Here is a 27,486-nt window from a genome sequence, read left to right as displayed (position 1 = left end):
GATCTCATGGCATCTTCCCCTTAAAAAAGGAGCTCAGCCAGAACCGTTATATCTCTAGAGGATACAGCAGAAAATCTGATAGTACTCACTGGCAAAGGCAGCAATATTTGTCCAGAAATTAGAATACTTCATGTGAAACCCTAACCTGGCCTACCACACTGACTCTGAGCCTTATGCTTACAAAAAAAGAAAGATGCTTTTTTTCCCCTGACTATATTAACTTCATATGTTGTATGAAATATGATCCTTACCTTATATTATGTTGACCTACTGCTTTAAAACCAGTTATTTGTAGTGCATTCTCTCTCCTTAGTTCTGATCATAGTATTTTCAAAATTCTGTATGATCCAAGGAAAATTTGACTTAACTGAACAGTACAAAATGTTAGCCTTTTAGATGACCTTAGGACTTGGGGGCAAGAGACTTTTGGGAATTGTCTTGAAGCAGCAACTTAAAGGAAGGTGCTTGTGAGAAAAAGGAAAAGAGGGAAGAAATCTGTAGAAACACAAGTATACTCTACAAGCAGTAGGTGCTCTTCTGTTCTTTATCTTGATTGCCTTGTCAAAAGTGCAGAAGATAGGAAAACTTTTAAGGAAAGCTGTTCATAACAAGATTTGTCTAGGGTTACCATGAAAAGACACTTGCAAAAACTGATAGTGTTTGGTAGATGAAATAACTGTGTTTTTAATAGTAAAGTGTGATTTCCCATTTAGAAGCTGAATGGCTGTAATCTGTGTATAGCAGCAGGGATCCATAATATGTGGAAAAGTAATAATTTTTGTAACACTTTCAAGTAATGCAAGCAAATATTGATTGAGCACCAGCTGATAAATTAGAAGAAGAATTTACAGAGGGAAAAACTGGCAAAATGCATTCCAAGTACAGCAGCTTCCTCAAAAGCAATAGCTACTCATGGCACACAAATGAAACTCTGCTGTCAACAGGGTGCAAGGCCTTAGAATAGTGAGTAGTAATAGGATACTGAACTATTATATACAGGCCATATGTTGGATACAGAGGTAGTCATATAAATATCCTCAGCGTGAGATAGGCGATTAATCACTAAGGTATCTTCACGGTTTCTGTAACCTGGTCTTAATGCATTTTTTGTGTTTCAGAGATCCAGTTTACTTCGATGAAAATTGGCTGAACAGGATCAAAGCAGAAGTGGGAGATAATTGGAGGCTAAAGGTATTTGACTGACTTTGCTTGTCTGCGAATCTGTATTTCAGTTATTCATACAATATTGTATATAAATATTAGAATATTTCTAGATTAAGACCTTGCTCTGTAGTACAGTGTTTTGAATTTTAGACCATTTTAATTACTTACTTGTTTTTTATGTTGTCATTGTCCTGCACAGCTTAGCAAAGAAAAGACATTTTGAGTTTGTAGATAGTTTTCAAGAACTTAAAAAGTTAGTATTAAAATAAATTTTATGCATCAACAACCTCTCTTTGTTTTTCAAATGTTGAATGAAAGATTTTTTATAAAATGCAAAGTGTGAAAGTAGCATTAAAAAAGAGCTCTGGGAAGCAGCTGCATGAAAGTAGCAGAACAATAAAGAATTTATTTAAATAAAAATGGCAAAGTGTTGTTTCCTTTTAATTGTCAGCTCTGCACAACTACTGAGCTTTAGGACAGGAAGTCATGTTTTTTCTATGTTGTTTGTACTGAGCATATTTTTTTGTATCACTTGATATTCTAGTATTTCCTCTTCCAACCTTAAAGCAATAGGATTTACAGTGGTACAGCTGAGGAACATTTTGATTTATAAAACCTGAAGAACATAGTTTCACATGCATATGTTAGTGTAGTTTCTGAGCAATTTTGTTCAGAGAATGATGTATGTACCTTTCTAAATTGCCATTTCTGGCCCAACTACTCAGGGAAACCAGATAGTGATGGTTTGTCTGTTAGTTCATGTTTCCTATAAATCCATTTTGTTCCAGCCATCAAAAACCCTTCTGAGCATCTGGGGAAGGGCTACAACTGAAATGCTCTAGTACTTAGAGGCTCATCAGCATCAGTGGCTGAATAGAAGGGACACAAAGATAAGTGCTGCTTGAGACAAGGATGGAGCATACTGCTGATTTATATGTTTTGGCCAGCAGACCTGTCAGTGTGGTCTCTGCTGCCTGGCCAGCTGTGTGCAAGTTTGGGCTGCTTTAGAATGTTTTGTCTACCAGGGCTGCCAGCAAAAATGTGGGTACACTGATGAGGATGTATTGACTGGCTGGTGAATAAAAGACATGATCCCTAAAAAAACTTTGTTAGTTCTGTTGCTTGTAGAGCAGTTAATTTAAATGAACTTTCCAAAGCAGCATATGGAATTGCAAGTGAACAGCTGGATACAAGGTTTTATTTTTTGCTAAAATATTTCTGTGGCTTTTTTCTAATCATAGAATCATTTAAGTTGGAAAAGATCTTTAAGATCAAGTCCAACCGCAAACCTAACACTGCCAAGTCCAGCACTAAAACATGGCCATAAGCACATCTACATGTCTTTTAAATACCTCCAGGGATGGTGACTCAACCGCTTCCGTGGGCAGCCTGTTCCAATATTGAATATTGAAGTCTTGGCTTTTAAATTGGGAGAACAGCAAATTGAGATTTGTTTCTTATAACAGCATTTCAGCTGATTGAAAGAGAAGCAGGAGCTTCTGTAACTCTCATATGGAGCTTAAGAAATATTTTTTTTTTTACGTCTCACACCAATTTGGCAGATACTAAGGCTTAGCAGGTAGGAATAAAAAAAAAGGCTGAGCAATCTAGTAACTTCTTTATATAATTGAAGTTGGAAAAACATCAGGTCAAATTTCAGTTTCTTGCTGATGTCATTCCTTCTTGTTTTTCATATATCCACATAAATAACAATTAAGGACTGATTGATTTCTTGTTTAAAAGGCACATATACACCAGTTCCCTTTTCATGAAGAATACTAAAAAGCACAAATGTGATATTTAACTCTTATTTTGTAACCAGGAAAGTAATCCTGTACTTTGCCAACTGTTCTTCTTCTTTATATGTGGTAAACGCTATTAGTATAGCGTATTAGCATATAGTTGTTCAAATGTCTATCAGTCAATCCGTCATTTATAGTCTGGCTTGTAGGAACAGTTTCAATCTGTGCACTTCTGTTGTTTTGTCACTAGACTTAAAATGTAGGCAACATACTTTTGGATGTCTCTATGATATAGACTTCCCTTTATCTTTTAAGAAGCACCATGAGAAATTATAATTAGGTTATGTCACTACCTCACAAATCATGAAAATGAGCTGAATTAATATTCTGGTTGCTACACATGCTTGCTCTTTGCCTTCTGTACCTTATGGTGTAACAGCAACCACTTGTACAAGCTCTTGGTATTATGAACCACATAAAGGACCAGCCTAGCAGAGGAACAGAGTTAAAAAAACAACCCAAAACGTAATGTGCAGGTAGTTCTACTTTGTGGAACAGTGGTTAGGAGGTCCTGACAGATGTTAGCGTAGGCCTGATACAGCCCTCCTAACCACTGCTGAAAGAGATACTCATTCTATCAGGCAATTGTTAACTTTGCATTGGAAGCTGTCTTATATGGGGAATAAACAAGACTATATGGCTCAGCTTTCATCATTTTTTTTGTTCAGCAGTTCACTTGCCGATAACTGCAAGAATGCAATCTTATTAACAATGTTTTTCCTGTTGTGGTACCAGTTTAAAATAAATGTAGAAATTCACAGGGATGTTGTTATGTTCTTGTTTTCATGGCAGGTTATCTGTCTTGAGAGATTGAGCAATGCAGAGGATAGAAAAAGGGACATGTTAGAACTTGGGGGACTTAGAAAATAGGAAGCATTCAGCAAGCATTCTGTGTATTGTAGCTGACCAGATTTTCATCTACTCTGTTTAGTAGAGAAACATGTTCTTAATTCTTTGGGGTTAAAATATCTGGGGCACAGCATATGTCGGTGTCCATAGCAGTTTGTTTTCCCTTGGGCAACAAAAAATGCTGCTTCTCACTGAGGTACAACAGAATACTTTAATATAGTGAGAGTTTAAACTGTGTACATGCTGGTATTTTATGCTGAAGAAGACATTTTGAAGATAAAATGAGCTTTATTGAAAATGGAAAACAGTATAGAAAATTCTGTTGCCAAAATTTTGCAGGAATGAAATTCTCTGATCAAGAAACGAGAATAGTTCAATGTCAAGTCATACAGGAATACCAGTAACCGAACAGAAATTTAAACAGTTAATGAGTTGATACGCATATGTCATGCAACTGCAAAGTAAGTTCTTGACTGTCTGAGGGACGGGTTAAAACTGACACCCTTTTTTTACCCTCTTCCATTCAGTGTGGTTGTACCTAGCTTGGGAAGGGAAGGACATACATTGTTCAGCTTGACTTCTGACTTTTTCTTCTGGACTTTTTGCTTTGACATTCAGACTACAGCATCAGTTTAAAATACAATTTTATTGATGTTTGTAGTAGCAAGCTGTGCTTGTTCCATTACTGAATAGAACATTCAAACAATAGGAGCCACTAGACTTTCTGCAGCTAGTACAGTTTGAATGCCTTGCGCTTGATACAGTATTGCAAAATGGAATAGTCAATGAAATTAGAATACAGACTACTTAGTGCTGTTAATCTAAGTAAACAAACCTGATTTTTTGAGAATTAATTTTGACTCCCTGCAGTAGTATAGTTACATTTGCTCTGAATTCTTCTGCAGTACAAGCTGGGTTGACTGGTGGAGTAATGGAAGCTAGTTTTCAGTGTGCAGTATAATCTTTCTGCTACTTTCTTGTTCCTTTGCAAGGGAAGGAAGCACTTATTGATGAGCAACCTTTTAGAGTTTTTTTCTAATGAGGGTGGAAGCCTGTCATGTGAATGTTTTTCTGCAAACAAGAACCAGAGATTATAGGCATATTGTAAGCCAGCATTCATTTCTGTCAAAAAGATAATTAGCAACTGATATATTTAATTCTGTTTCGACATACCCTTAACTCCGAAGTCCAACAATGTCTTCAAACATAAGTTTAATATGGAAATGCTCTCTGTTCAGGTCCACATTAATTTTTTTTTTCTTGTCATTTAACTTGATTTAAGTGTCTGTATCTGTTCTTCTTGGTATTTCTTTTTGCAGAAGACAGGTTTGGAGGAGAATAACCCCCAAAGCTAGTGGTATAGTTTCTCTCTAGACTCCATTTATAATCAGTGAAGAGACAGGCTCCTACAGAGTGCCATTTAGAGCAGAAACCTAATGCATGTGGTAGGAGTCATGCATGCACACTCTCCCTCCCTTCCTTTCTTCCTTCCCCCCACCCTCCTTAAGTGCAGCTGGGAAGAATATGTACCTTAATGCAGTAACTGACCATGACTGAGAATTCTCTTGCCAAGTGTGCCCTAGCAACATTTCCAGAGGTTATAAGGTTTTTAATTCTAACCTGTGTGAAGGGAAATAGGTCTGTGCAATTACCCGTATATGGTATGGGTATGCATTTATCCGTATATTGGTGTACCCAATACCCATTGCACAAACCCAGGAAAGATACTGTTGAACAGCATTTCAGAACATTGGGGTTCCCATTCAGACACTTCAGAACCTGAAATGTGTAAGGATATGTCGATTTACACAGAGTCTGTAGCACAAACAGAATTTCAGTCATACATGTCATGTAAGGATAAATGTGAAATTGGGGACTGGCTGTCATAATGTTAGAGAGAAAACAACAGGTTAGATAACCCATGCTCCCTTTTTGTCAGCAATCACAAGCTTAAAGGCATTTCTACTGTCCACTTCATCAGGCTTTCCTTCTGTTGCTCAAACATATTTGTAAAGAGAGAAATCTAGACAGACTACCCTTACGTATCCTCGGTTTAGAACCAGTAAGTAAAGAGTAATTAAATTAAAAAAAAGAATTCATATGACAAGTGAGGAGAAAAAAACAGGAGAATAAAACCCTGCAAACATTAAGTTACATGGTGTTGCCAGATCATGTGTTGTCTTCAGTAACCCAGGGCACATCATCTCTGCTTTCATTCCAGTCAGTTTATCTGGTTAATGCTGTGTAATAAGGGTCAGTCTTATACTGAACAGTGTGTGCTAACTATGTAGTACTGTTACAGCCAAGATGTCTGTAAACTGAGAGGGTAATGGTCATTTAACGTAAGGAACATCCACACAGCTCTGCTGTGGATATTAGTGAACATGAGGTGCTCAAAGATTGAAGGATAACATGCAGGTTGCCTTTGTGGTTACATTAATTCAAAATGGATGTCCCTGTCCCTGGTAACAGGAGATTGGGGTAATAAAGCAGGAAAAGGCAGATGGAAAAGAGATTGAAAATTAATAGACATTAACCTAGAAATAATTAATAGTCCATCTATTGTGAGTTGCAGTAGCTTTTGGAAGTGCAATAAAGCATAGTTGTCACTGTTTGGTTTTTTTTTTTTTCCCCCAGTAAGTTTCATGTCTTTTCCAGAGGTATGGGTGCAGGGAGTGGATGTGAAGGGGGTCAGGAGGGTAGTGTATGTGCTTTGTAAGGAAAAGGAGGAAGTCAGGTTGCTGATGCAAGCAAGTAAGTGTCCCATGTGATCATGGGCTGATCTCCAAAGCATGATACAGTGCTTTGTAGTCATAATCGATATTGGAAATTCTGTCTGTTGTGTTCTGTCATTGCATGATTTAATGGTCCTTGTTAACTAGTTATAGTTAGGTTTTCTGCATGTGCTCAAGAAAAAGAGAAAAAAAAGTTCTAAACAACCATCACCTGCTGCGATTTAGAATTCTGATGTAATTGGTTACCTTTAACACTTTCTTGTGCTGTTGTTCGCTTTCATTTATCTCTGTTTGAGGTCCTCCTTTTAAAAACTTACGCTATGATCTGACAAATGTTACTGGAGCTACTGAATTGAATCTCAAAATAGAAAACATTTGTGGTAGTTTCCCCTGATGATTATCTGCCAACAGCAATAGAAACATCTAAGGGTATTCACTGCAGACAAGCTAAAAAAAAAAAAAAAAATCAAGAACCCTCTGAGTAATACTGAAGATCATTGTTAAGTTTAAGCCAGTCTATAAAGAAGCTGATTTAACCTTATAATTGTCCAGCTGTGTGCCAGATACAAAGATAGTACAGTTAACTCTTGAAAGCAAGTTATCCTAGTACTGCTGATTGACAGTGAAATAAAATGGGGCCTCAAAGACAAGATTTTTTTTTTTCAGTTTCTTTGCTGTTTTCATTTTCCAAGGATGCTGCCCTATATGTTAGTTTTCATGACAGATTTTGATCAATACTGATTTTGTTCCCGCATCTCAACTCTAAGCTCTGTGAAAGTTGTATGGAGGAAGATGATTGTCTTTGTTTAAGGGATTCTAATTCAAAGAATGCTTACAACGAAAGGGGAAAACAAGTATTTTTGTAGGCTGGTACTTTCCATTTTGTTTCTTATTTTTTGGGATTATGTTCAAGTTCAAGGTTCCACAATGTTCTCATCGGTAAAGTGGACTTAAATTCTGCAACATGGCCTTTGCATTTCTGTGGCACTTTCTGCAGCAGACTCAGGTAAATTACACACTGGAAGACTTTAATGAATCAAATTTAAAAATAATATTCTAATCAGTGCATTATTCTTTGTGGTGATTTGCATCAAAATCATGTTATTTACATTTCTTTAAATTATTCAATCTGTTGCAGATTTTGGTTATGATTTGTGCATAGCCTTCAAGAGGTGGTGATTGCTTATGGGCAGACAATTAGAAGATAGTTGTAGTTCTTACAGAAACATGATGTTACGTGTAATATTACAGAAGTAGTATATGTTTGGGAGTAGAAGTTGTAAACCTGAAAGTAAACTAATTATTACACTGTTATGAGAGGGAAGGTAAACGTTGTTATAGACTTGCTATCATGTAGCATCTCCAGCTCTCATTCTAGCTTGTCAGAATATTTGATGTGTCACTTTTCAAGTCCAAGTGAATTTTTGTTTCTTGTATGAATTAAAGTTCAGTGATTATGAAGACAATCAGGAGGTTCTTATATCTTAGTAAGTGGTCAACTTTTGCTACTTGTTTCTAAAAGGGAGTGGATTAATAGGAATAAGGTAATCAGATCATTATCACTTTGGATTTCCTGGCTAAATCTTTTCATGTGTGTGTATCCTGTTCCTTTCTTAAGTTTGTCTTAGAGCCTGCATTTTGCTTTCATCACCTCATTTTGTCTGTTGACGGTGTTGAAGTGTTGAGTTTGTCCCTGGATTTCAGTGTCAAGTTTCTTAACTGTTTTCTGTAGTGTTTCCTCAGATCTTTTGGAAGATAGATGACTTCTGTCTGTGCACAGAATCTCCTAACTGGATATTTTTGGAATGTAATCAAGAATATAGAAGTTATTGAGGACTTTAAAGACAGTTGGGATTTAAGAGTTTTCACTCTCCCTTCGTTGTAATTCCACAGTTTGCACTGTGTCTGCTGTTGTCAGCAACAGCACTTTTTGAAACTTAGTTGAGTCAGGTTCGTTCTTTGTAGAACCTGTTCTTCACAGAACCTTCACAGAATCATTGTATTGGTAAAGACCCTTAAGATTATCGAGTCCAACTATTGACACTGCTAAGTCCACCACTACACCATGCCCCTAAGTGCCATGTCTACACATCTTTTAAATACCTCCAGGGATGGTGACTCAACCACTTCCTTGGGCAGTCTGTTCCAATGCTTGACCACCCTTTTGTGAAGAACTTTTTCCTAATATAAAATCTAAACCTCCCCTGGTGCAACTTGAGGCCATTTCTTCCTCTTGTCCTATCACTAGTTACTTGGGAGAAGAGACCGACACTCTCTTTGACCACAACCTCCTTTCAGGTAGTTGTAGAGAGTGATAAGGTCACCCCTCAGCCTCCTTTTCTCCAGGCTACACAACCACAGTTCCCTCAGCTGCTCCTCTGTCACTGATGACAGTGCACTGCTGCTGTTGTCTAAATTCCTTGTTTAAATATTTGGATATTAATTGGTGGGAATCTGTAGCAATTACTTTCAGCAAGGATTTCTTTTACTTCTAAATGTCACCTATGAAATTCATTGGGCATTTTTATAATTTTTAAATGCACTCTTTATCTCAGAAACTTGATTTAAATGGATTTTTGCTGGAAAGGGAGCAGTAATCTGTGCCAGAGAAGTGTGGCATAGATTCTATACAGCAGGAGGCACTTAACTGATGCCATTGGTTATGCAAGTGAACAGAAGCTATGTTGGTATGGCAGTGAAGGCATTGCTGAGAAATGTGAATTTTGCCTTGACACTGTAAGACAGACATTCAGTTGTAAAGAACTGGGGTGGGGAGGAACAAACAAAAATGAAAGCACTAAGATGAATCATTAGTGAGAAAATTAATAAATCAAGCTTACATAGGTTGGGAGTAAAGGAGGATATTGAGCAGTAGCTGGTTTTGGTTTGGAAGAAGAGGTTTATCTCTGCAGAAAGTAGATCACTAGCATACTTTTAAGAGAAGAAAGGAGGAAAAGAATGTTTCAACTTCTAGCTACAAAAAATAATCCTAAAATAAACAATTACTCCAAAAAAGATTCATGCTTTAGAGTCTGATATAAAGTCTATCCAAGACAGTGTGATGTTTTTAATAAATTTAAATGGGTTCTGTCAATAAACATTTTATGATCAGGTCTGGAAGTCTGATCATAAGGGATTATTGCATAACTTTCATGATTCTAAATTAAACCGCTCAAACAAAGCCTCACTGTGCAAATAGATGTAATTGTATGATTCTTTTGTGTGATTCTTCTGTGACTGCCTACTTTATGATAATTTTTCTGCAATTTATTCCCTGCATTTATTTATCCCTTCTTGTCAAATAGGTAAGCAACCTGAAGAAAATTTTAAAAGGAATATTGGATTACAACCATGAGGTAAGAATTGTTTTAAGTAATCTACGTCTACATTCTTTTTTTGTTACAGATTTTAGTTAACCTGTTTAATGTAAATTATATTCTACTGATTAAGTTCTGACTTCTTGCAAAGTATATGGCATACAGAGTGTTTCATAGTCTATTTTCGGGTGTTAGCCTTCTTTAAAACTTCTCACCTGCCTTATGAAATACACAGAGCTTCCAGAGGAGTCTGATGTGCAAATTCTGTCATACAAACAGTAGATGTCTTTGCTAATTATATTCTGATGATTGACTTTAACAGTACCTCTGTTTGACACCCACCCACCCCCCTCTAGCTAAAGACTGCCTCTTTCCTTCCCGACCCCTCCTTCTTGAGGAGAGAGAGGAAAGAGCATTTTTAACCTCTCCCCACATCAAAATTTTTAATGAAATGTTTTAATCGTGGGATATTGGAGTCTGCCCTTAGCGTTCTCTCTTAGACTATCAAGCAAACTCAGAAATTAACCACTCCAGAGGAGATACAGTACAGTAGTTTTTTTTTCAGTGGTGAAACTTCAGCTGAAATATGCTTTTAGTTTCAATGATGTTTTGAGGCAAATTGATCTGTACAGGCTGCAGCACAAAATCCATAATATATGTGTTCTGGATATTGCTTGTCTCAAAATATTAGCCTCCCATAAATACTTTGGAGGGGAAGATATTTGTTAATAAACTTAAGTCTTTAAAACTGAACAGGCTTGCAGAAATAAAAAGTTAGACTCATAAGCTCATATTCAGTGAATAGTCGTATATCCAGTGAATAGTCATATATCCATGTTGAAATAAATTTTGAAGATTGATACTTAAACAAGTTGGCCGTAACTGACAATTCTAGAAAGAAACAAATAAATTTTTTTGTTATAGAAAATTAATATTACTATGACAAAGTGATGCCAGCTTTTTGGCTAGTTGGTATGTATGATGATTAAGTTTCTGGTGTGAAAACTTTACTACTTAGCAAGTTTTGAGCTGTTTCAAGCTGATTAAGTTCTGCAAAGGTAATGCATATTTGTAAGTTTAACTGGATTTTGGTTTGGTTTCTTTATTTTCTGCTGAGTCAATGCCTGTGGTGAAAATGGAGATAATCTGGATTCTACTATGAATCCTGATTATATTTTCCTCAACCTGATTCCCTCTCCTAGTGTTGTGGGATCGTATACCCAGTGTTCAACATACCTATGTTCTCAGTTGAGTCAGTGGTTGTGATCTCCCCCTGCCACCTTTACCTTTATCCCAGTTATTGTGGATTCTGCCGATCTCATGGCAGTTACATTTTTTCAATAGTGCAGGAACAACTCGGTGTTCATGGTTTACTGCTTAAGTACAACTACTTCTTCATCTTCTTGACCACTAAATCCTGTTTCATTAATCTTTTTTTCATTGTGTTGTCTCCTACTGACCAGCCTCCAAGAATATTTCATTTCTCAGACATCATTTTACCCCCTTTGAGACTGTGAGATCTTCTTTCACAGGTTTCATGTATCTCACTATTTCTTTTAACATTAAACAAATCAAAACCATTCCCAAAACTCTCATTTTTTCAGCACTAAAACAATTGTCCTTGTAGACATTTAACCCCTATGTAAGCAAATTTTATTTAAAGTTACTGGTCAGTAGAAGCTTAAGTTCTCCAGACAGTGTGGAGTTCACTTCAGAAGAAAAAATTCACTTCTCTGGATCTGATTCTGATGCCCTTTTCACCCACATGTAGTATATCCAGGAGTCAATTCCCTCAACTTTGACCACAGTGTAAGTCTTTAACAATATGGCATAAGGTCGTTTCCAGTTCTCCTTTAGTAGCTCATCTTTCCAGGTCCGTACCTAAACAGTGTCTCCTCATTGGAATGGGTGAACTGGTGTGTTTTAACAGAAGAGAAGCCCTTTGATTTAGGTACCTATGCAGCGTAGATAACGTCTGCAATATAGAAATCATATATTCCTTAATACCAGCCTAGTCCTTTTGTATGCATTTTGTCTCCCTTGATGCTCAGAAGATTCACGGGGTATGCTTTCCCACATAGAATCTCAAAGGTACGTACTTTTTTCTTGACACTAGAGGTTATTCGAATTTGCAACAGAGCTAAGGGTAAGGCCTCTGTCTGCTTAAGATATGCTTCCTGACAAAGTTTAGCAACTTGTCTTTTGAGAGTCTGATTCATCCTTTCTACTTTCCCACTGAATTGTGGACTCCAAGGGGTGTGTAACTACCACTTAATTGTGAAAACTTAGAAACTCCTTGCACTACTTCTGCAATAAAATGGGGCCCGTTATCAGAAGAGATACCCTCTGGAATACCAAATTCAGGTATAATTTCTTTTAACAAAATCCTAATTACTTCTCTATCTTTGGTACAGCAAGGGAAAGCCTCTGGCTAACCAGAAAAGGTATCTACCAATACCAATAGATACTTATATCGGTTACATCTAGGTAATCCTGAAAAGTCTATTTGCCAGTATTCCCCAGGAGTTATTCCTTGTTTCACACTTCCTCCTATAATCTTTTTCCCAATTTTTGGGTTATTGGCACAACAGATAGTACGTTTCTTCACTACAATGTCTGCTATACTCTGCATTTTGGTCCAAAAAAGTTTCTCTTAGCAGTTAGTATCAGTGCATCTGTTCCTGTATAAGTTTCTTGGTGTAGTCTTTCAAGCAGATTTTCCATCATTTTCTCAGACCAATAACTGTTTTAGCGGTGTTACCCACCATCCTTGATCATTTTTGGAACAGTCTAATTGTACTCTCTTTCTATGGCTTGAGTTCCAGTGTTTGAGTCAAGGCTATTAATTCTGCCTTTTGAGTGGATATATTACTAAGCAATGCCTTCGCTTCTAGTGTCTGGGTATTTGTTACCACTGCGTATCCAGCTCTTCATTTTCCTTCCTGCATGTAGCTGCTGCCATCAGTGAAGAGCTCCTCTTTTGCATCAGGCAGGGGTTCATCCTGTAGGTCTGGTCTGCTGGAATACACTTGTTCAACAGTGGTTAAACAATCACGGTGCAGTTCATCAGACTCAGAGATTGGGAGTGGCAGGATTCAAGGTAGAGGTCAAAGTTTGACATCATCTTGTTCTAGTAGCACAGCTTGATATTTAGCTAATCTATTTGGAGAAATCCAGTGGTGTCCCTTGTTTTCAAGGAGGGATGATACAGCATGAGGTACAAACACAGCTGTCGGCTGGCCCAGTGTCAGTTTTCGAAACTCCTTAATTAGGGTTACAGTCACCTCAAGCAAGCGGGCCAACCTTTACTGACCTCATCCAGTTGTTTAGAAAAGTATCCCACTGGTCTCTTCCAGTCTCCCAATTTTTGTGTTAGTACTCCCAATGCCACTTGTTTTCTCTCATGTACATATAATTGGAAGAACTGTCTTGAATTGGGTAGTCCCAAAGCAGGGGCTTCCATCAAGTTTCTCTTAACTTCATCAAAGCTTTTATGGCATTCTGCTGTCCATTCCAAGATTCCTTCAGGTCCCTTTATAGCAGCATACAATGGTTTAGCAATTAGCCCAAAATTAAGAATCCATAGCCAACACCATCCAGTCATACCTAAAAATCTCCTTAATTGATTCTTTAATGTAGGAACTGCAATCCTACAAATAGCCTCCTTCCTTTCAGCACTTAATTCTTTCTTTCTTTTTGTAACCTCAAATCCCATATACTGGACACTTTTTTTTCTGACCTGGGCTTTTTTCTTAGATACTTAATAACCAGCTAAACCTAGAAAGTTGAGTAAGCTAATTGTGGCTTCCAAACGCTCCTTGTAGGTATCAGATGCAATTAAGTCATCGACATACTGTGATAATGTATGTATTTACGGTATTATACTCATTATGCCGTTGCTCTAGTTCTTTTGATAATGCATTACCGAACAGTGTGGGGCTATTTTTGAATCCTTGAGGGAGGACTGGTCAGCACAGTTGCATTTTCCATCGTGTGGTTGGGTTTTCCCAACCAAAAACGTTTCCCAATTCAAAAGCAAAAATGCTCTGTCTCTGTTCGTTCACAGAACATACAAAAGAAAGCATCTTTCAAGTCCAGTAGGCATTACTATGAGGAATTGAGGCGAGGAAGGCATATGGATTCGGACCCACAGGATGCACGTCTATAGTCCTTGCATTAACCTCTTATAGATCCTGTACAAACCTATATTCATGAGAGTGAGGTTTCTTTACAGGCAAAATTCAGAGAGTCACAGAATCATTAAGGTTGGAAAGGACCTTCAAGATCATCAAGTCCAACCGTGAACCCAAGACCACCAAGCCCCCTAAACCATGTCCTGAAGCACCACATCCACATATTTTTTGAATACTTCCAGAGACCTCCAGTCATCCGGGACCTCCCCTGTTAACCACCTCCCTGGGCAGCCTGTTCCAATGCTTGACCACTCTCTCGGTAAAGAAATTTTTCCTAATATCCAATCGAAACCTCCCCTGGTGCAACTTGAGGCCATTTCCTCTCATCCTATCACTAGTTACTTGGGAGAAGAGGCCAATACCCACGTCGCCACAACCCCCTTTCAGGTAGTTGTAGAGAGCGATAAGGTCTCCTCTCAGCCTCCTCTTCTCCAGACTAAACAACCCCAGTTCCCTCAGCTGCTCCTCATAAGACTTGTGCTCCAGACCCCTCACCAGCTTTGTTGCCCTTCTTTGGACACTCTCCAGCACCTCAGCATCCTTCTTGTAGTGAGGGGCCCAAAACTGAACAAAGTATTCAAGGTGCGGCCTCACCAGCACTGAGTACAGGGGCACAATCACGTCCCTACTCCTGCTGGCCACACTATTTCTGATACAGGCCAGGAGGCTGTTGGCCTTCTTGGCCATGTGGGCACAATGCCGGCTCATATTCAGCTGGCACCCCCAGGTCCTTTTCCACTGAGCAGCTCTCCAGCCGCTCCTTCCCAAGCCTGTAGCGTTGCATGGGGTTGTTGTGACTGAAGTGCAGGACCTGGCACTTTGCCTTGTTAAACCTCGTACAATTGACCTCGGCCCATCGATCCAGCCTGTCCAGATCCCTCTGCAGAACCCTACTACCCTCCAACAGATCAATACTCCCACCCAACTTGGTGTCACCTGCAAACTTACTGAGGGAGCACTCGATCCCCTCATCCAGATCATCAATAAAGATATTGAACAAGACCAACCCCAGAACTGAGCCCTGGGCACTCCACTTGTGACCGAACACCAACTGGTTTTAACACCATTCACCACAACTCTCTGGGCTTGGCCATCCAGCCAGTTCTTTACCCAGAAAAGAGTACACCTGTCTAAGCCACAAGCTGCCAGTTTCTCCAGGAGAACGCTGTGGGAGACGGTGTCAAAGGCTTTACTAAAGTCCATGTAGACAACATCCACAGCCTTTCCCTCGTCCACTGGGTGGGTCACCTGGTCATAGAAGGAGATCAGGTTGGTCAAGCAGGACCTGCCTTTCATGAACCAATGCTGGCTGGGACTGATCCCTTGGTTGTCCTGCACATGCCCTGTGAGCACTCTCAAGATGAACCTCTCCGTGATCTTCCCCAGCATGGAGGTCAGGCTGACAGGCCTGTAGTTCCCAGGATCCTCCTTCTGGCCTTTCTTGTAGATAGGCATCACATTGGCAAGCCTCCAGTCATCCGGGACCTCCCCTGTTAACCAGCACTGCTGATAAATGGTGGAGAGTGGCTTGGGAAGCTCCTTCGCCAGTTCCCTCCAGTCTTGGGTGGATCCCATCAGGCCTCATAGACTTGTGGGTGTCCAGGTGGTTTAACAGGTCCTTAACTGTTTCCTGCTGGATTAATGAGAAGTTTATTGTGCTCTCCATCCCTGTCTTCCAGCTCAAGGGGCTGAATACCCTGCGGATACCCTGTCTGGCTGTTAAAGACATAGGCAAAGAGGGCATTAAGTACCTCAGCCTTGTCCTCATCCTTGGAGACAATGTTCCCCACCATATCCAGTAAGGGTTGGAGATTCTCCTTGCCTCTCTTTTTGTTGTGAATATATTTGTAGAAGCATTTTTGTTATCCTTTTATGACTGTGGCCAGATTGAACTCTAGCTGGGCTTTTGCCTTTCTAATTTTGTCTCTGCTTGACCTAACGAGATCCTTGTACTCTTCTTGAGTTGCCTTCCCCTTCTTCCAGAGGTGATAAACTCTCTTCTTTTCCCTGAGTCCCAGCAAAATCTCCCTGTTCAGCCAGGCTGGTCGTCTTCCTTGTCAGCTCTTCTTACGGCACATGGGGACCACCTGCTCCTGTGCCTTTAAGATTTTCTTCTTGAAGACTGTCCAGCCTTCCCGGAGCCTTTTCCCTTTCAGGACTGCCTCCCAAGGGACCCTCTCAACCAGTGACCTGAACAGGCTGAAGTCTGCCCTCCGGAAGTCAATGGTAGCAGTTTTGCTGACCCCCTCCCTTACTTCACTCAGAATTGAGAATTCTATCATGTCATGGTTGTGAAGCCCAAGACGGCCTCCAACCATCACATCTCCCATGAGTCCTCCTCTGTTTGTAAAGAGCAGGTCAAGTAAGGGGTATTAAACTCCGATTGACATTCCCTTAATTGTCCATGCTCTAAAAAGGAATTGACTATAGGCTCTAGTCCCTTCTGAGCTTCCAATTTAATAGGATATTGTTTCTTTCTTACCAGCTGGGATCCTAGTTTTAGCTTGAACTTTATCAGTGTCACATTTTTTTGCTCATCCTGGTGTTCCTGAAGCCATACCAAAGGTATCACTGCGTCCAATACTTCACCTGGAATGCCTCCCTCTTCTGCATGATTCTTCTCAGTTAACAAACATGTTTGGGCTCTCCACCCATTCTTTGAAGGAATATGTAGCTGGACAGAATCTTCAGAGAATGTTAATTGTGCATTTAATGTACAAATTAAATCTCGTCCGAGGAATGGCAAAGGGCATTCTGGCATATAGAGGAGTTTATGTGTTACTTTGGTATCCCCAGTTGAGAGCTTTCCCAGGCTGCAAAAATGGTCTTAAAGTTCTTTTCCCTGTCGCACCAACAATGCTTATCTTAGTCTTGCTTAATGGTCCCTGAGAGCTAGTCACTACGTAATGGGTGGCCCCACTATCAATCAGAAAATCTATTATTTCATTCCCCAGCTTAACTGGACCAGAGGATCGGCTGGGGAAACTTTAATATATTCTCTGTCCCCTTCAGTCTAATCCAATCTCTGCGATTTCCCTAGCAGCTCCCTCTGTGCCTTTTTCCTCACTCAAAAAAACCATGGGCAGTCTCCCTTCCAGTGACCCTCCTGCTTACAATAGGCATATCAATTCATTTTCAGAGAGGTTTTACAATGGCCTCCACTACTACCTCCACTACCTCTACCTCTGAACCTTGTCTGTACTTCTGCCAGGGTGGTCAGTAAAGAAGCCTCCAATTTTGCTCACCTTCACCTCTCTTTTCCTGTTAGTGTATACCTTATACGCAATTGACATTAACTGTGAAATTGTTATCCTGTCCGCACCATCTACTTTCTGCAGTTTCTTTCTAATGTCCGATGCTGATTGACCAATGAACAACATATTACAGAGTTTCATATTACTAGCATGTTCCGAGTTCAAATTGGTCCACTTTTAAGTTATTTCAGTCAATCTTTTATAGAAGGCAGATGGGGTTTCCTTCCCTAGGTTTCCCTAAAACTGTTCTCTGCTCTTCATAAGTAAACAAATATTCTAAAAGGGCTTGCGTATCCCCAGTTTGGGTTGTGGGTCATCATTACAGTTTTAATAGTACTATACATTTCCCTCTGGATTATTCCAATAACACCCAACTGCCTGTTTCCAATTTAATAGATCAGATGTGGTAAAAAGTACATGCACATATGCTGGTGTCCCTCCAGATCCAACAGCCTAAGAGGAGCCTGAATCACGGGTCTTTGTGCTCTAGTTCTTCCAGACACAGGGCTGGTAACCTCATTTTCATCCTTACTCAATGTTTCAGAATCTGGTTGTTCCAGGGGGGGTTACTAGTAATCGAACATCTTCCTCAGTTTCATCACACTTAGACTTTCCCATCCTACAGCTACCACAACATGAATTTTCTTACTCTTTACTCTTTTTCTCTGTTAAAGAATATATCCTATTCTCGTGTTTTGAATCCATTAAATCACACCTTTTCCTAACCTCCCAATTATTTCTTAAATCAAAAAAACAAATCCACATATGGTACTTCATCCCATTTTTAATTTCGTCTGCAGAATAACATTAGTTGTAAAAGAGCATTGTATTTCAAGGATCCATTTTCAGGCCACCTTTCACCATCGTCCAATTTATATTGTGGCCAGCACTGATTACAATACCATTTCAATTTTTCTTTTGTCAAGGGCTTCCCTCCAAACATATTCCAATTCTTTAGGGTGCATCCTAAGGGACAACAAAGAGGAGCTTCGTGGAAGCAGTGGAACCTATTTTTTGCCAAAGAAATTTAAACCAACTTTTCATACACAAAAATTCCACAGCATGTAGAAACAAACTATGCTGCTGCTGTGTGTCCCTTCTGATGCGTCTTATGCAGAGCTTACACAAATAGCAACTCCAGTTGCTTCCTTAAATGCCCTTCCTGCCTTTTTACCTTAAAATACCTCTTTCAAGTAGTGTTGCACCGTTGTGTTGCTCACTGCCCGACCGCAGGAGAGGAGCCAGTGGAGTCCCCGACCAGCAAGTCTATGTGCTCTGGAGTCCGGTCGGACTACTTCTCCCTGTCAGCTGTGGCGAGATGATACGGGCAAGGCTGTCAGTGCAGTCCCGTTGGGATTGCCAGAAAACGGCTGTCCCAAAAGTGGGATTGGAAATCCAGTGTGCGACATGCCAATACACAGAGTAGAGGTATTTTATTTAAAGCGTATTTGCACAGATATGGGTGCTAGGTGATATTCCACAAAACTAGCATACCACATATTTATCCTGTTACACAATTAGGAAAAATTATAGAAAACCTTTCCAAATTTACATTCATTGGCTAGTAATTACCACATTGCTTATTACTGGTTACACATAAATTATTGCGCATGCTTCTAGAACGAGGCGGGGTAATTTGCACAGTCCCTCAATTGAGTGAGTGGTTGCCATCTCCCCGTGCCACCTTTACCCCACTTACTGTGGATTCTGCTGATCTCATGACAGTTACATTTTTCAACAGTGCAGGAGCAACTCAGTGTTCATGGTTTACTGCTTAGGTACAACTACTTCATCTTCTTGACCACTAAATCCTGTTTCATTAATCTTTTTTTCATTGTGTTGTCTCCTGCTGACCTGCCCCCAAGAATCTTTCATTTGTCTCAGACATCACTAACAGTCACCTTCTACAAAAATATAGATATGAATGTATATGGATTTTACCTGATGCAGTGAAAAGACTTTGAAAAGTGTATGTGCTAATTTTGTCCATTTTCAAAAACTCAAAAATTTGTATCTCATTCAGAGGACAGTCTTTCACTAGCTATCCTACACTGCTGTCTTTGTGAATTACACTATGTAAGAGTAAGAGGCCAAAGTTACCTATTTATAGCTTGCATGCCTTGTTATGCCCCCGTAATCTTGCTGCAGAACTCTGGTGCTCTGGTATTGAAACTTTCATTTTTTGGGGGTAAAGGTCTTTTATATATATACAATTTTTTTCAAAGAGGAGGAATGCTCTTTTTCTTCTGAAGATAGTTATTGCAGAGTCTATCCTTCATTTTCATATTTCTTTCAATTTTTTTGTTTTGTTGTTGAATTAAAATTGTATCTTTTTTTTTCCAAATTCTCTATTTACATCTTTGCATCTTTGACGTCGTCATCATGCCTGCTGATACGCCTCTTTCTTTCAGCTTTCTTGAACAGCAATTTTATTATCAACAACTATGAAGCAGTTGTAGTATTATTAATTTAAATCTGGCATTGCATTTGAAAGAAAATTCAGGCACTACAGATCGGTATATAAACACATATCAGATTTGTATAATTCAAAGAATATCATGTTTTACTGTATTATTGCATTCTATATGCTATGGTAATATTTTCCATTGTGCTTGATGCATTCACATAATTCTTATTTTCTCACTAGAATGACCTAAAGGAAGTCTTTTCCAACAAGAATGAATCTGGGTCCTTCAAAGGCCACAGAGATTTTTAGTAGTATTGGTGCTCATTGTTTAAGAAAGCAGTTTGAAAAAAATAAATAATGCCACAATACAAAAAAAGAAAAAACTCAAACACAACAATTCGACAAAGCCCAACTATGGAAAACTTTTGAATGACTTGATTCCTGTGTATTCTTCATATACATCTGTTAAATGTTTTTTCATAAATAACTTTACCTGATTTTCTGTTTTTCTTGATTATTAACATTAAAAAGGGCATCCAGCAAACAAATTACTGATTCCTTCCATAGTCATTTTTTCTTTACTGCACCCTGCTTAAGAAGTGACAGTTTCTTTTTATCTGCAATTAATGTGTCAGAGATGTGTTTAATTCCATATTTCATATTCATATTTTCAACCCCCTGAAAGGTCTTTATGAACAATTTAGCAGAATTGTTTAATTCCTTCTACTGACAATCATTAATGTAAATCCTTCTTAATTATAAATCCGATTACATTATTTGTAAGTCACATGGGGTTTTTTGTTTTGGTTTTTTTTTTCTTTCTGCATGTGGGCTGTTTAATTATGTATTGTACTACTACCTCAAATTCTCTTCCATGAAACTAGCTTTCTTAGCTCTGAGGCCTGCTAAATATCCTTAAATTTTCTAAAAGTGTGAGGCTGTGATCAAGTTTTTTACTGTCTTATATTTGTCTTACATCAGTGCTATATACATGTATTGTATAAGTGAAATATTTCGCTTTCTGGCTTTCTAGTGGTGAAGAATGTGAGATTTGTGTATAATATTTTATGCTACATAAGGTGTGTTTAGACTTTAGTTTCTTTTAATGGAATGCTTTAAAAAAACCTTTAATTATCCATGTGCTGTTGATCACTGTGGAAACCTGCCTTTGTTACCTTTCTTACTTGAAGAAAAAAATCTTGCTAAGTTTGAAAATAATAGTTTCTTATTAGTCTCTCACTAAAGACAGTCAGATTTGTCTTCTCCCCAATATTAGTTGTATCAAGCAGCTTGGTTTAATGTTTGTATGTTAGGTGTTAGCCAGTTTAGTTTGTTTTAAAGGTGGATTGAAAACTATGTTAAAGTATGAATTAATTGCTCTTGTTGATTCTGAATCATCTTTGTATTTTGAATTGTGTGTGTATGTATATGTGTAGTGATACAGTCTTGTATATGCTGGGTCTTTATGCAGATTCTAGGGCAACAAATTAATGACTTCACCCTTCCTGATGTTAACCTGATCGGAGAGCATGCTGATGCTGCGGAGCTTGGGAGAATGCTTCAGCTTATTTTGGGATGCGCTGTGAATTGTGAACAGAAGCAAGGTATTAAATTTTGAAAGCATGTTTTCTCACAGGCAGTGAATGAAATCCAGCTTGTTGTGTAAATGCTTAGGGGGAAAATTCTATTTCTTGGGTTGCTGTCAGAGAGAAATGTTTGGGTGTGTTTGGTTTTTTTTTTTTAGTGGTGCCATTATTTTGTCCTACAGATAATAACTGCTGTTTTGTTATAAGCTTGACCACTTTTGGAGTCTCAAACCAGGGAACTGGTTTTGCTTCCAACATATGTATTTTAATTTTTTTTCTGAGCTGAAAAGGTACTGTACAAAGGAAAATTCTTGGGACCACCCTTGAACCATTTATGAGGTAGATTGGGATAGTTAAGAATGAAAAAAATATCATTGTTGCACTATTATGTGTGACTCTTGATTTTATGAATGCATTCCAGTCAGCATCTTACTGTATGGCTGAGAGCCATCAGTATGACTGGGGGTTGGTCTGAAGATATGTCTGGTGTGATTTGGGATACTGTAGTTTGTGAGACTTTTGCATGGGGTTCGCAAATAGAAAAAAGAGATAATGGCAACCCATCTTCTGGTCAAGAGCTGAAAATCAAGCATGATACCTTAAGGGCATCCAAACTGTCACTTGAGGCATCTTTTAGATGATTGAATCCCACTTCAGCAGTCACTGAGAGAGACTTCTGCCTCTCTTGACTCCCATGGTACCAACCGTCTATCTGAACTGCACAGGTAAAATAGGGACCCATTCATTTTTACCACAGTTGCGACAGAGGATGTGATGAGCAACAGAGATGCTTATTCAAGTGTCCCAAACCTCATGCTTTAAACGTGCCTTGGGTACAGGGTCTCTTAGTGTTACCCAATTACTTTAAAGTACACTTAATTCAAACGAGGTCAAGGTAACAAAGCAACTACAAACATTTATTCTTAACACTTAAAATGACAAGCATAGGAACATGTTTATAAAATACACATGTGGGTAAATAAAACGATGCTTACTGTTGTAAGTTAAAGTTGCATCAAGTATCTGTGTCTTCCTAATTTAATTAATTTTGGTTTCCTTTCTGACAAAATGGCAGCCAGGGTTTCAGATCTTTTGTCTTCCTCTTGCATGATGCATCTTAGGTTTTATAGCTAATTTCCCCTTTTCAGTTTTCTCAGGTGTCTAAATCACTTCAGTTTCTCCTTCTGAAATGACTTTTATTCTTCCCTTAATCAGGAGACTGTCTGGCTATCCTATTAATTAAAATAGAGGTAATTTTCTTCCATGAGTACATAAATAACTCTTTTATTAGGCCTCCTGTCCTCTGTGTTTTATGTGAAATTACCTTCCTTCCTTTTGGTGACTATTTGGTGGGAAGTATATCTTATTCCTGTGTTTCTCATACTCTTTCAGTCTGAATATTAAAAATGTACATGTTTGAGATATCAGAACAGTCTAATTTTGTGTACTTGGAGGAAGACTGGGCATGACATAATTAATCACTTTGAGGTGACTGACTCACAGCATTTTCCTCTTGGGCAAATCATTAAAAGAGTACAGGTCGCATATAAAGGTAATCATGTCTGACTGGAAACCATATGATACTGGGAAAGTCATAAACTCCTTGACTTGGTCTAAATGTCAGGATTTGTCATTCTAACCACCGTATCATCTTACAGGGTACCTGTTGTGTAGCTCACATCTACACATAGGTAAGGAATGAAAGAGTGGAGGGGACTTGTGTGGTATAGCACCGAAATAAGAACAGAAACAAAGAATGGAGATAAAGATGCCTTGAAATGAGGATGCTGTAGGAAGGCAGGACATCATTGTTAAACTTACGGAGAAGAACAACCTATGTATGGGTTGTGTACCTGTATACCCTGAATAGTTCGGGAGCAAAATGAGAAGAGGCATGCAAGTAATTATTTCAGAAGTATGAGATGCCAGAAGGAAAAAAAAAGGATAACAATCATGTACTTTTTTCATTGTTGCAGAGTTCCACTGAGCCTGGATTTATGTCTGAACAGACTACTGGTAAAGTCTTGTTGAGTTTGTTGGGGTGGGACCTGACTGGTGATGATTTATTTCAGTATCATCTGTGGCACCTAGTCATTTTGTAGGAAGGATGCAGCCTCTGACCTCATGTTCTGAGTGACTTAAGTTTCAACAGTAACATTTCAGAATGCTCTTATTTTCAGAGTACATCCAGACCATAATGATGATGGAAGAATCGGTTCAACATGTTGTCATGACAGCCATTCAGGAGGTACGCTGGGATGCCCACAGTGTGTAAAAGTTCAGCTTTTCAAAAGTTCATACTTTTTACACAAGTATACTTTTTCCTCACTTTGGAAAAACTTAGTTGGAAGGAAAGAAAATATGGGGCATAGATTTTGCCTTTTTACATTGAAAAATTATCTTATTTTTCCTTAGAAAAACAAATCAGTAAAGCTTGTCAAGGAACTCTGGTTGAATGTCCCACTTTTCTTTAAATCTAGAAGATTGGAACTTCTAGATATTTTTGATACTGGGTTCCCTTTCCTTTACCTTTCCCACCCTGTGGCTCCTGAAGTGCACTAGACTGCTTTTATATGAGTAACCAAACATTTCTTCAAAATTTGTACCATGAAAGTGCAAAACTCCATGAACTGTTAATTAATTTATTTTTTTTACTGGTCAAGTGAAAAGAAAGAGAAATGGATAGTAGAGTATTCTTTTGTCAGCTGTAGTGTTATGAACAGACTAATGGAGATATTTGTGTTAATATGTTTTTGCAAGTTTGTAAGTATACTGTAGTGTATTTTGTAAAAGTGCTGTTCAACGGTAAATTAAAACCACAGTGAAAATTAAACCACAGTGTTAGTGACCACTATAGGCATGAAGCCCCCATGTGACTTCTTAGGAGCCCAAAGTGCCCATAAGTGAAGTGCCTATCAGTCTTCATAGATAGAGGTTTACTGCAGGGCAGGGCAGGGCACTAGGGAAAGCAGGAAATGGCTGGTAATCCCATTTCTTCTGAACCTGAACAAGAGAAATGAAATTCCACATTGAGCTTTAGGGCAATTTCACTTTTCTGTAATGTCTGAATAGAGAAAGAGATGTCAGTGAGCCTACAGGGACCCTGTCCCCTATTATCACTTTGACCAGTGCTGTATCCATGCAGTTGTACATCCTGTTGTCTGTGTGTGGGCTGCTATCTCTAACATTACAGAGAGGAATTTTGAAATGAACTTTAAAAGAATCCTTATGCCAAATCATCTTCTGGTCAATGTTGCCAAACACCAGTTTGCTTGAGTTTTGGGATATTTCACTTTTGCATTCTTTTTAACTGTAATACAAGGTTTTGGTGGATTTTTCTAATGTCCTATTTTATTAAACCCAACTTTCATCATTGCTTTATTCTGCACAGTCTTAAAATAGAAAACCTTCTCTTATCTTCCCTTCTGTTGCAAATCTCCTGTTTGATTTTTGTAAAAATCTCCTTCATTTGATAAAATAGCCAGATCTGAAGCAGCCCACAGTTTTTGGCATTTGATAAGTAGGCATTGAACTTGTTTAATGTCTGTGCACTTTCTCAGAGGTGGGGAGTGGAAGAGTAGAGAAATCACAGGATGAAGGTCTGTTCTTCCGGAACAGATTTTTGAAACTCAGTGAATCAAAAAGCTTACTATTCAGTACTGGTGCAGTTCTGTGTGATTTTAGTGCTACCTTCTGAGCTGCTTAGAAATCAAAGGCATTCAGAACCAAATGAGGAGTATCTCAGGTGCTTAATGAAGAGGTCAGAAAATATCTCAAAAACTTTGAGATACTTCAAGCGTGGGACCTCCCTCCATTATTTTTCAACAGTCTCGGGTGTCTGGAGAGGTCCCAGTTGACTGGAAGCTGGCAAAGGTTGTCCTAATTTTCAAGAAGGGTAAGAAGGAAGACCCTGATAATTACAGTCTTGTCTCATTTCAGTGCGTGGCTATGGAGGAGGTTATTCTGGCAGTTATTTGAAATTACTTGAGACAAAATGTCCAGCATACAGCTAGACAAGTCCATAATATGCTGGGTGAGAGACTGGCTGATGAGTCAGGCTCAAAGAGTTTATAGTAAATGGGGTTAGTTACATCAGGCTGGTGGCCAGTCACAGAGGGGTTCCCCAGGGTCAATTTTAGGGCTAGTGCTCTTTAATGTTTTTATAAATAATCTGAATGCAGGAATTGAATGTATATTAAGGAAGTGTGCCAATGATACTAAACTAGGAGGAGCTGTGGAGTCCTTCAGGGGTAGAATAGCCTTACAGGGAGATCTGGATAGACCAAAGAGCTGGGCAATCATCAACCATATGAAATTTAACAGGAGCAATTACTGGATTCTCCACCTGGGACAGAGTGGTCCTGGTTATACATATAAACTAGGGGGTGAGAGGCTGGAGAGCAGCCCTGAGGAAAGAGTTTTTGGGGATTTTGGTTGATGTATGTTGAGTATGTAAGTTGAGTATGAGTAAGCAGTGTGCCCTGGTAGCCAAAAGGGCCAGCCGTGTCCCGGGGTGCATCAAGCACAGCCAGCCAAGGGAGGTGAATGTCCCACTCTACACTGTAGTGATGAGATCCTACCTCAAGTACTCTGTGCAGTTCTGGGCACCTCAATATAAGAAGAACATCAAACTAGAGTGTGTCTGGAGGATAGTGACCAGAGGGCAAGACTTATGAGGAGCAGCTGAGGTCACTTGGTTTGCTTGGCTTGGAGAAGAGAAGGCTGAGAGGTGACCTCGTCGCAGCCTACAACTTCTTCAGGGGAGGACAGTGGAGGGGGAGGTGCTGGTCTCCTCTCTCTAGTGACCAGCGATGGGACATGAGGAAGTGGTATGAAGCTGCATCAGGGGAAGTTCAGATTGGACATTAGGAAAAGGCTCTTCACTGAGCCAGGCTTGTCACTGGAACAGGCTCCCCAGGGAAGTGGTCATGGCACCAAGCCTGTCAAAAGTTGAAGGAGTATGTGGGCGATGCTCTTAGTCATATGGTTTAGTGTTAGGTAGTCCTGCGAGGAGCAGGGAGTTGGACTTTATCCTTACAGGTCTCTTCCAACTTGAGATACTCCATGATTCTAACAAGAGTTTAGATCCAGAGAGTCTTTTCAGAGCTGCACCTGCAGTCTGTGTCTTTGGAGGGGTGAAACTTCACTGGATTTAAGGAAGTTTTTCTGTTTCTTGGACTTGGAGCAGATCTCAATCCAAGTGACCTGGATTAAGCAATATGTAAGAGACAGCAACATAATCTGCATAGGAAAGTAGCTATATTTGCGTATCTGAAAAGTTGGTGTGTCACCTAATCCACACATTTCAAAGTATTTGACATGCAGGTACTCTTTCTTCAAATTTAGCTATGTAAAAAGACCTCTAGGCTTTACTGATGTATTATGTAATTAATTTTTCTGTTTCAGCAAAGACCATATAAATGTTTGTTGATACTTCTTTGGTTTTTGTAAATCATCTTACTCATGAAAATATTTCATGAGGCACAGTAGAACAAGCCTCTACCCTGTTTTTTGTCTTTCTGTTTTTTGCATGAAGACTCTGATTTTTTTATATGGAACAGGAGCATTTTGTGTTTTAAATTTTACTTGGTCATTTCAATTTTTTTAGTAACTCGTGAGTCTTCAGTACTTCCTTTCTTCACTTATTTAAATGCTTAAAATAAACTATTATTAATAAAATATGCCTTGTGTTCTATAAAGGTTTTATAAATTGAACAATGCTTTTCTGTTATTTTTTCAGTGCAGTCAAATTGAACTGGTGTGTTGCCACCACATAGATTTTTAGATTCTAATCTGCAAATGTGCATTTCTAAATGCAGGCTGTGCACAAGATAGAGGAAGGGCAAGAATGATATAGCTATCAAAAATACTGCAAAAATATTACATATAATTATAAATTATGTATTGTATATTCTGCAATATATACTCCTATTCAGTTTATATTATAATTTTTGATTATATGCAATTAATATAGATTATTATGTATAATATAGCATATATTATTAATTTCATAATTTGCATATTTTCTTTAAAGGCCAAAAATCTTTCCTTATAGAAGTTCTTTTGGTCATTATGTATTTCTCTTTCTATTCCTTTCCTTGACATCCTTTGGAAATTCTGCTGTTGTTTTCCCCAAGTCTTTTCTTTGAGCAGCCAAGTTTATTACTGATGAAAGTGGT

At 38.8% G+C, this 27,486-nt stretch overlaps 1 protein-coding gene across 1 annotated transcript in view; it reads left to right on the top strand.

Moving 5' to 3' along the window:
- HOOK3 (hook microtubule tethering protein 3) overlaps positions 1 to 27,486 on the top strand; it is a gene marked incomplete at both ends in the record, with an annotated part of 90,491 nt that overhangs the window by 22,838 nt on the left and 40,167 nt on the right. Inside the window, 4 exons of the mRNA XM_082013097.1 lie at positions 1,119 to 1,191; positions 9,856 to 9,906; positions 21,193 to 21,325; positions 23,488 to 23,555. Of these exons, the coding sequence (XP_081869223.1) occupies positions 1,119 to 1,191; positions 9,856 to 9,906; positions 21,193 to 21,325; positions 23,488 to 23,555 (325 nt within the window). The remainder of the gene's footprint in view (positions 1 to 1,118; positions 1,192 to 9,855; positions 9,907 to 21,192; positions 21,326 to 23,487; positions 23,556 to 27,486) is intronic.

Source organism: Phaethon aethereus (assembly GCF_964289735.1).
Source record: "Phaethon aethereus genome assembly, chromosome: Z".
Lineage (NCBI taxonomy): Eukaryota > Metazoa > Chordata > Aves > Phaethontiformes > Phaethontidae > Phaethon > Phaethon aethereus.
This window is presented reverse-complemented; position numbering and strand designations above follow the sequence as displayed.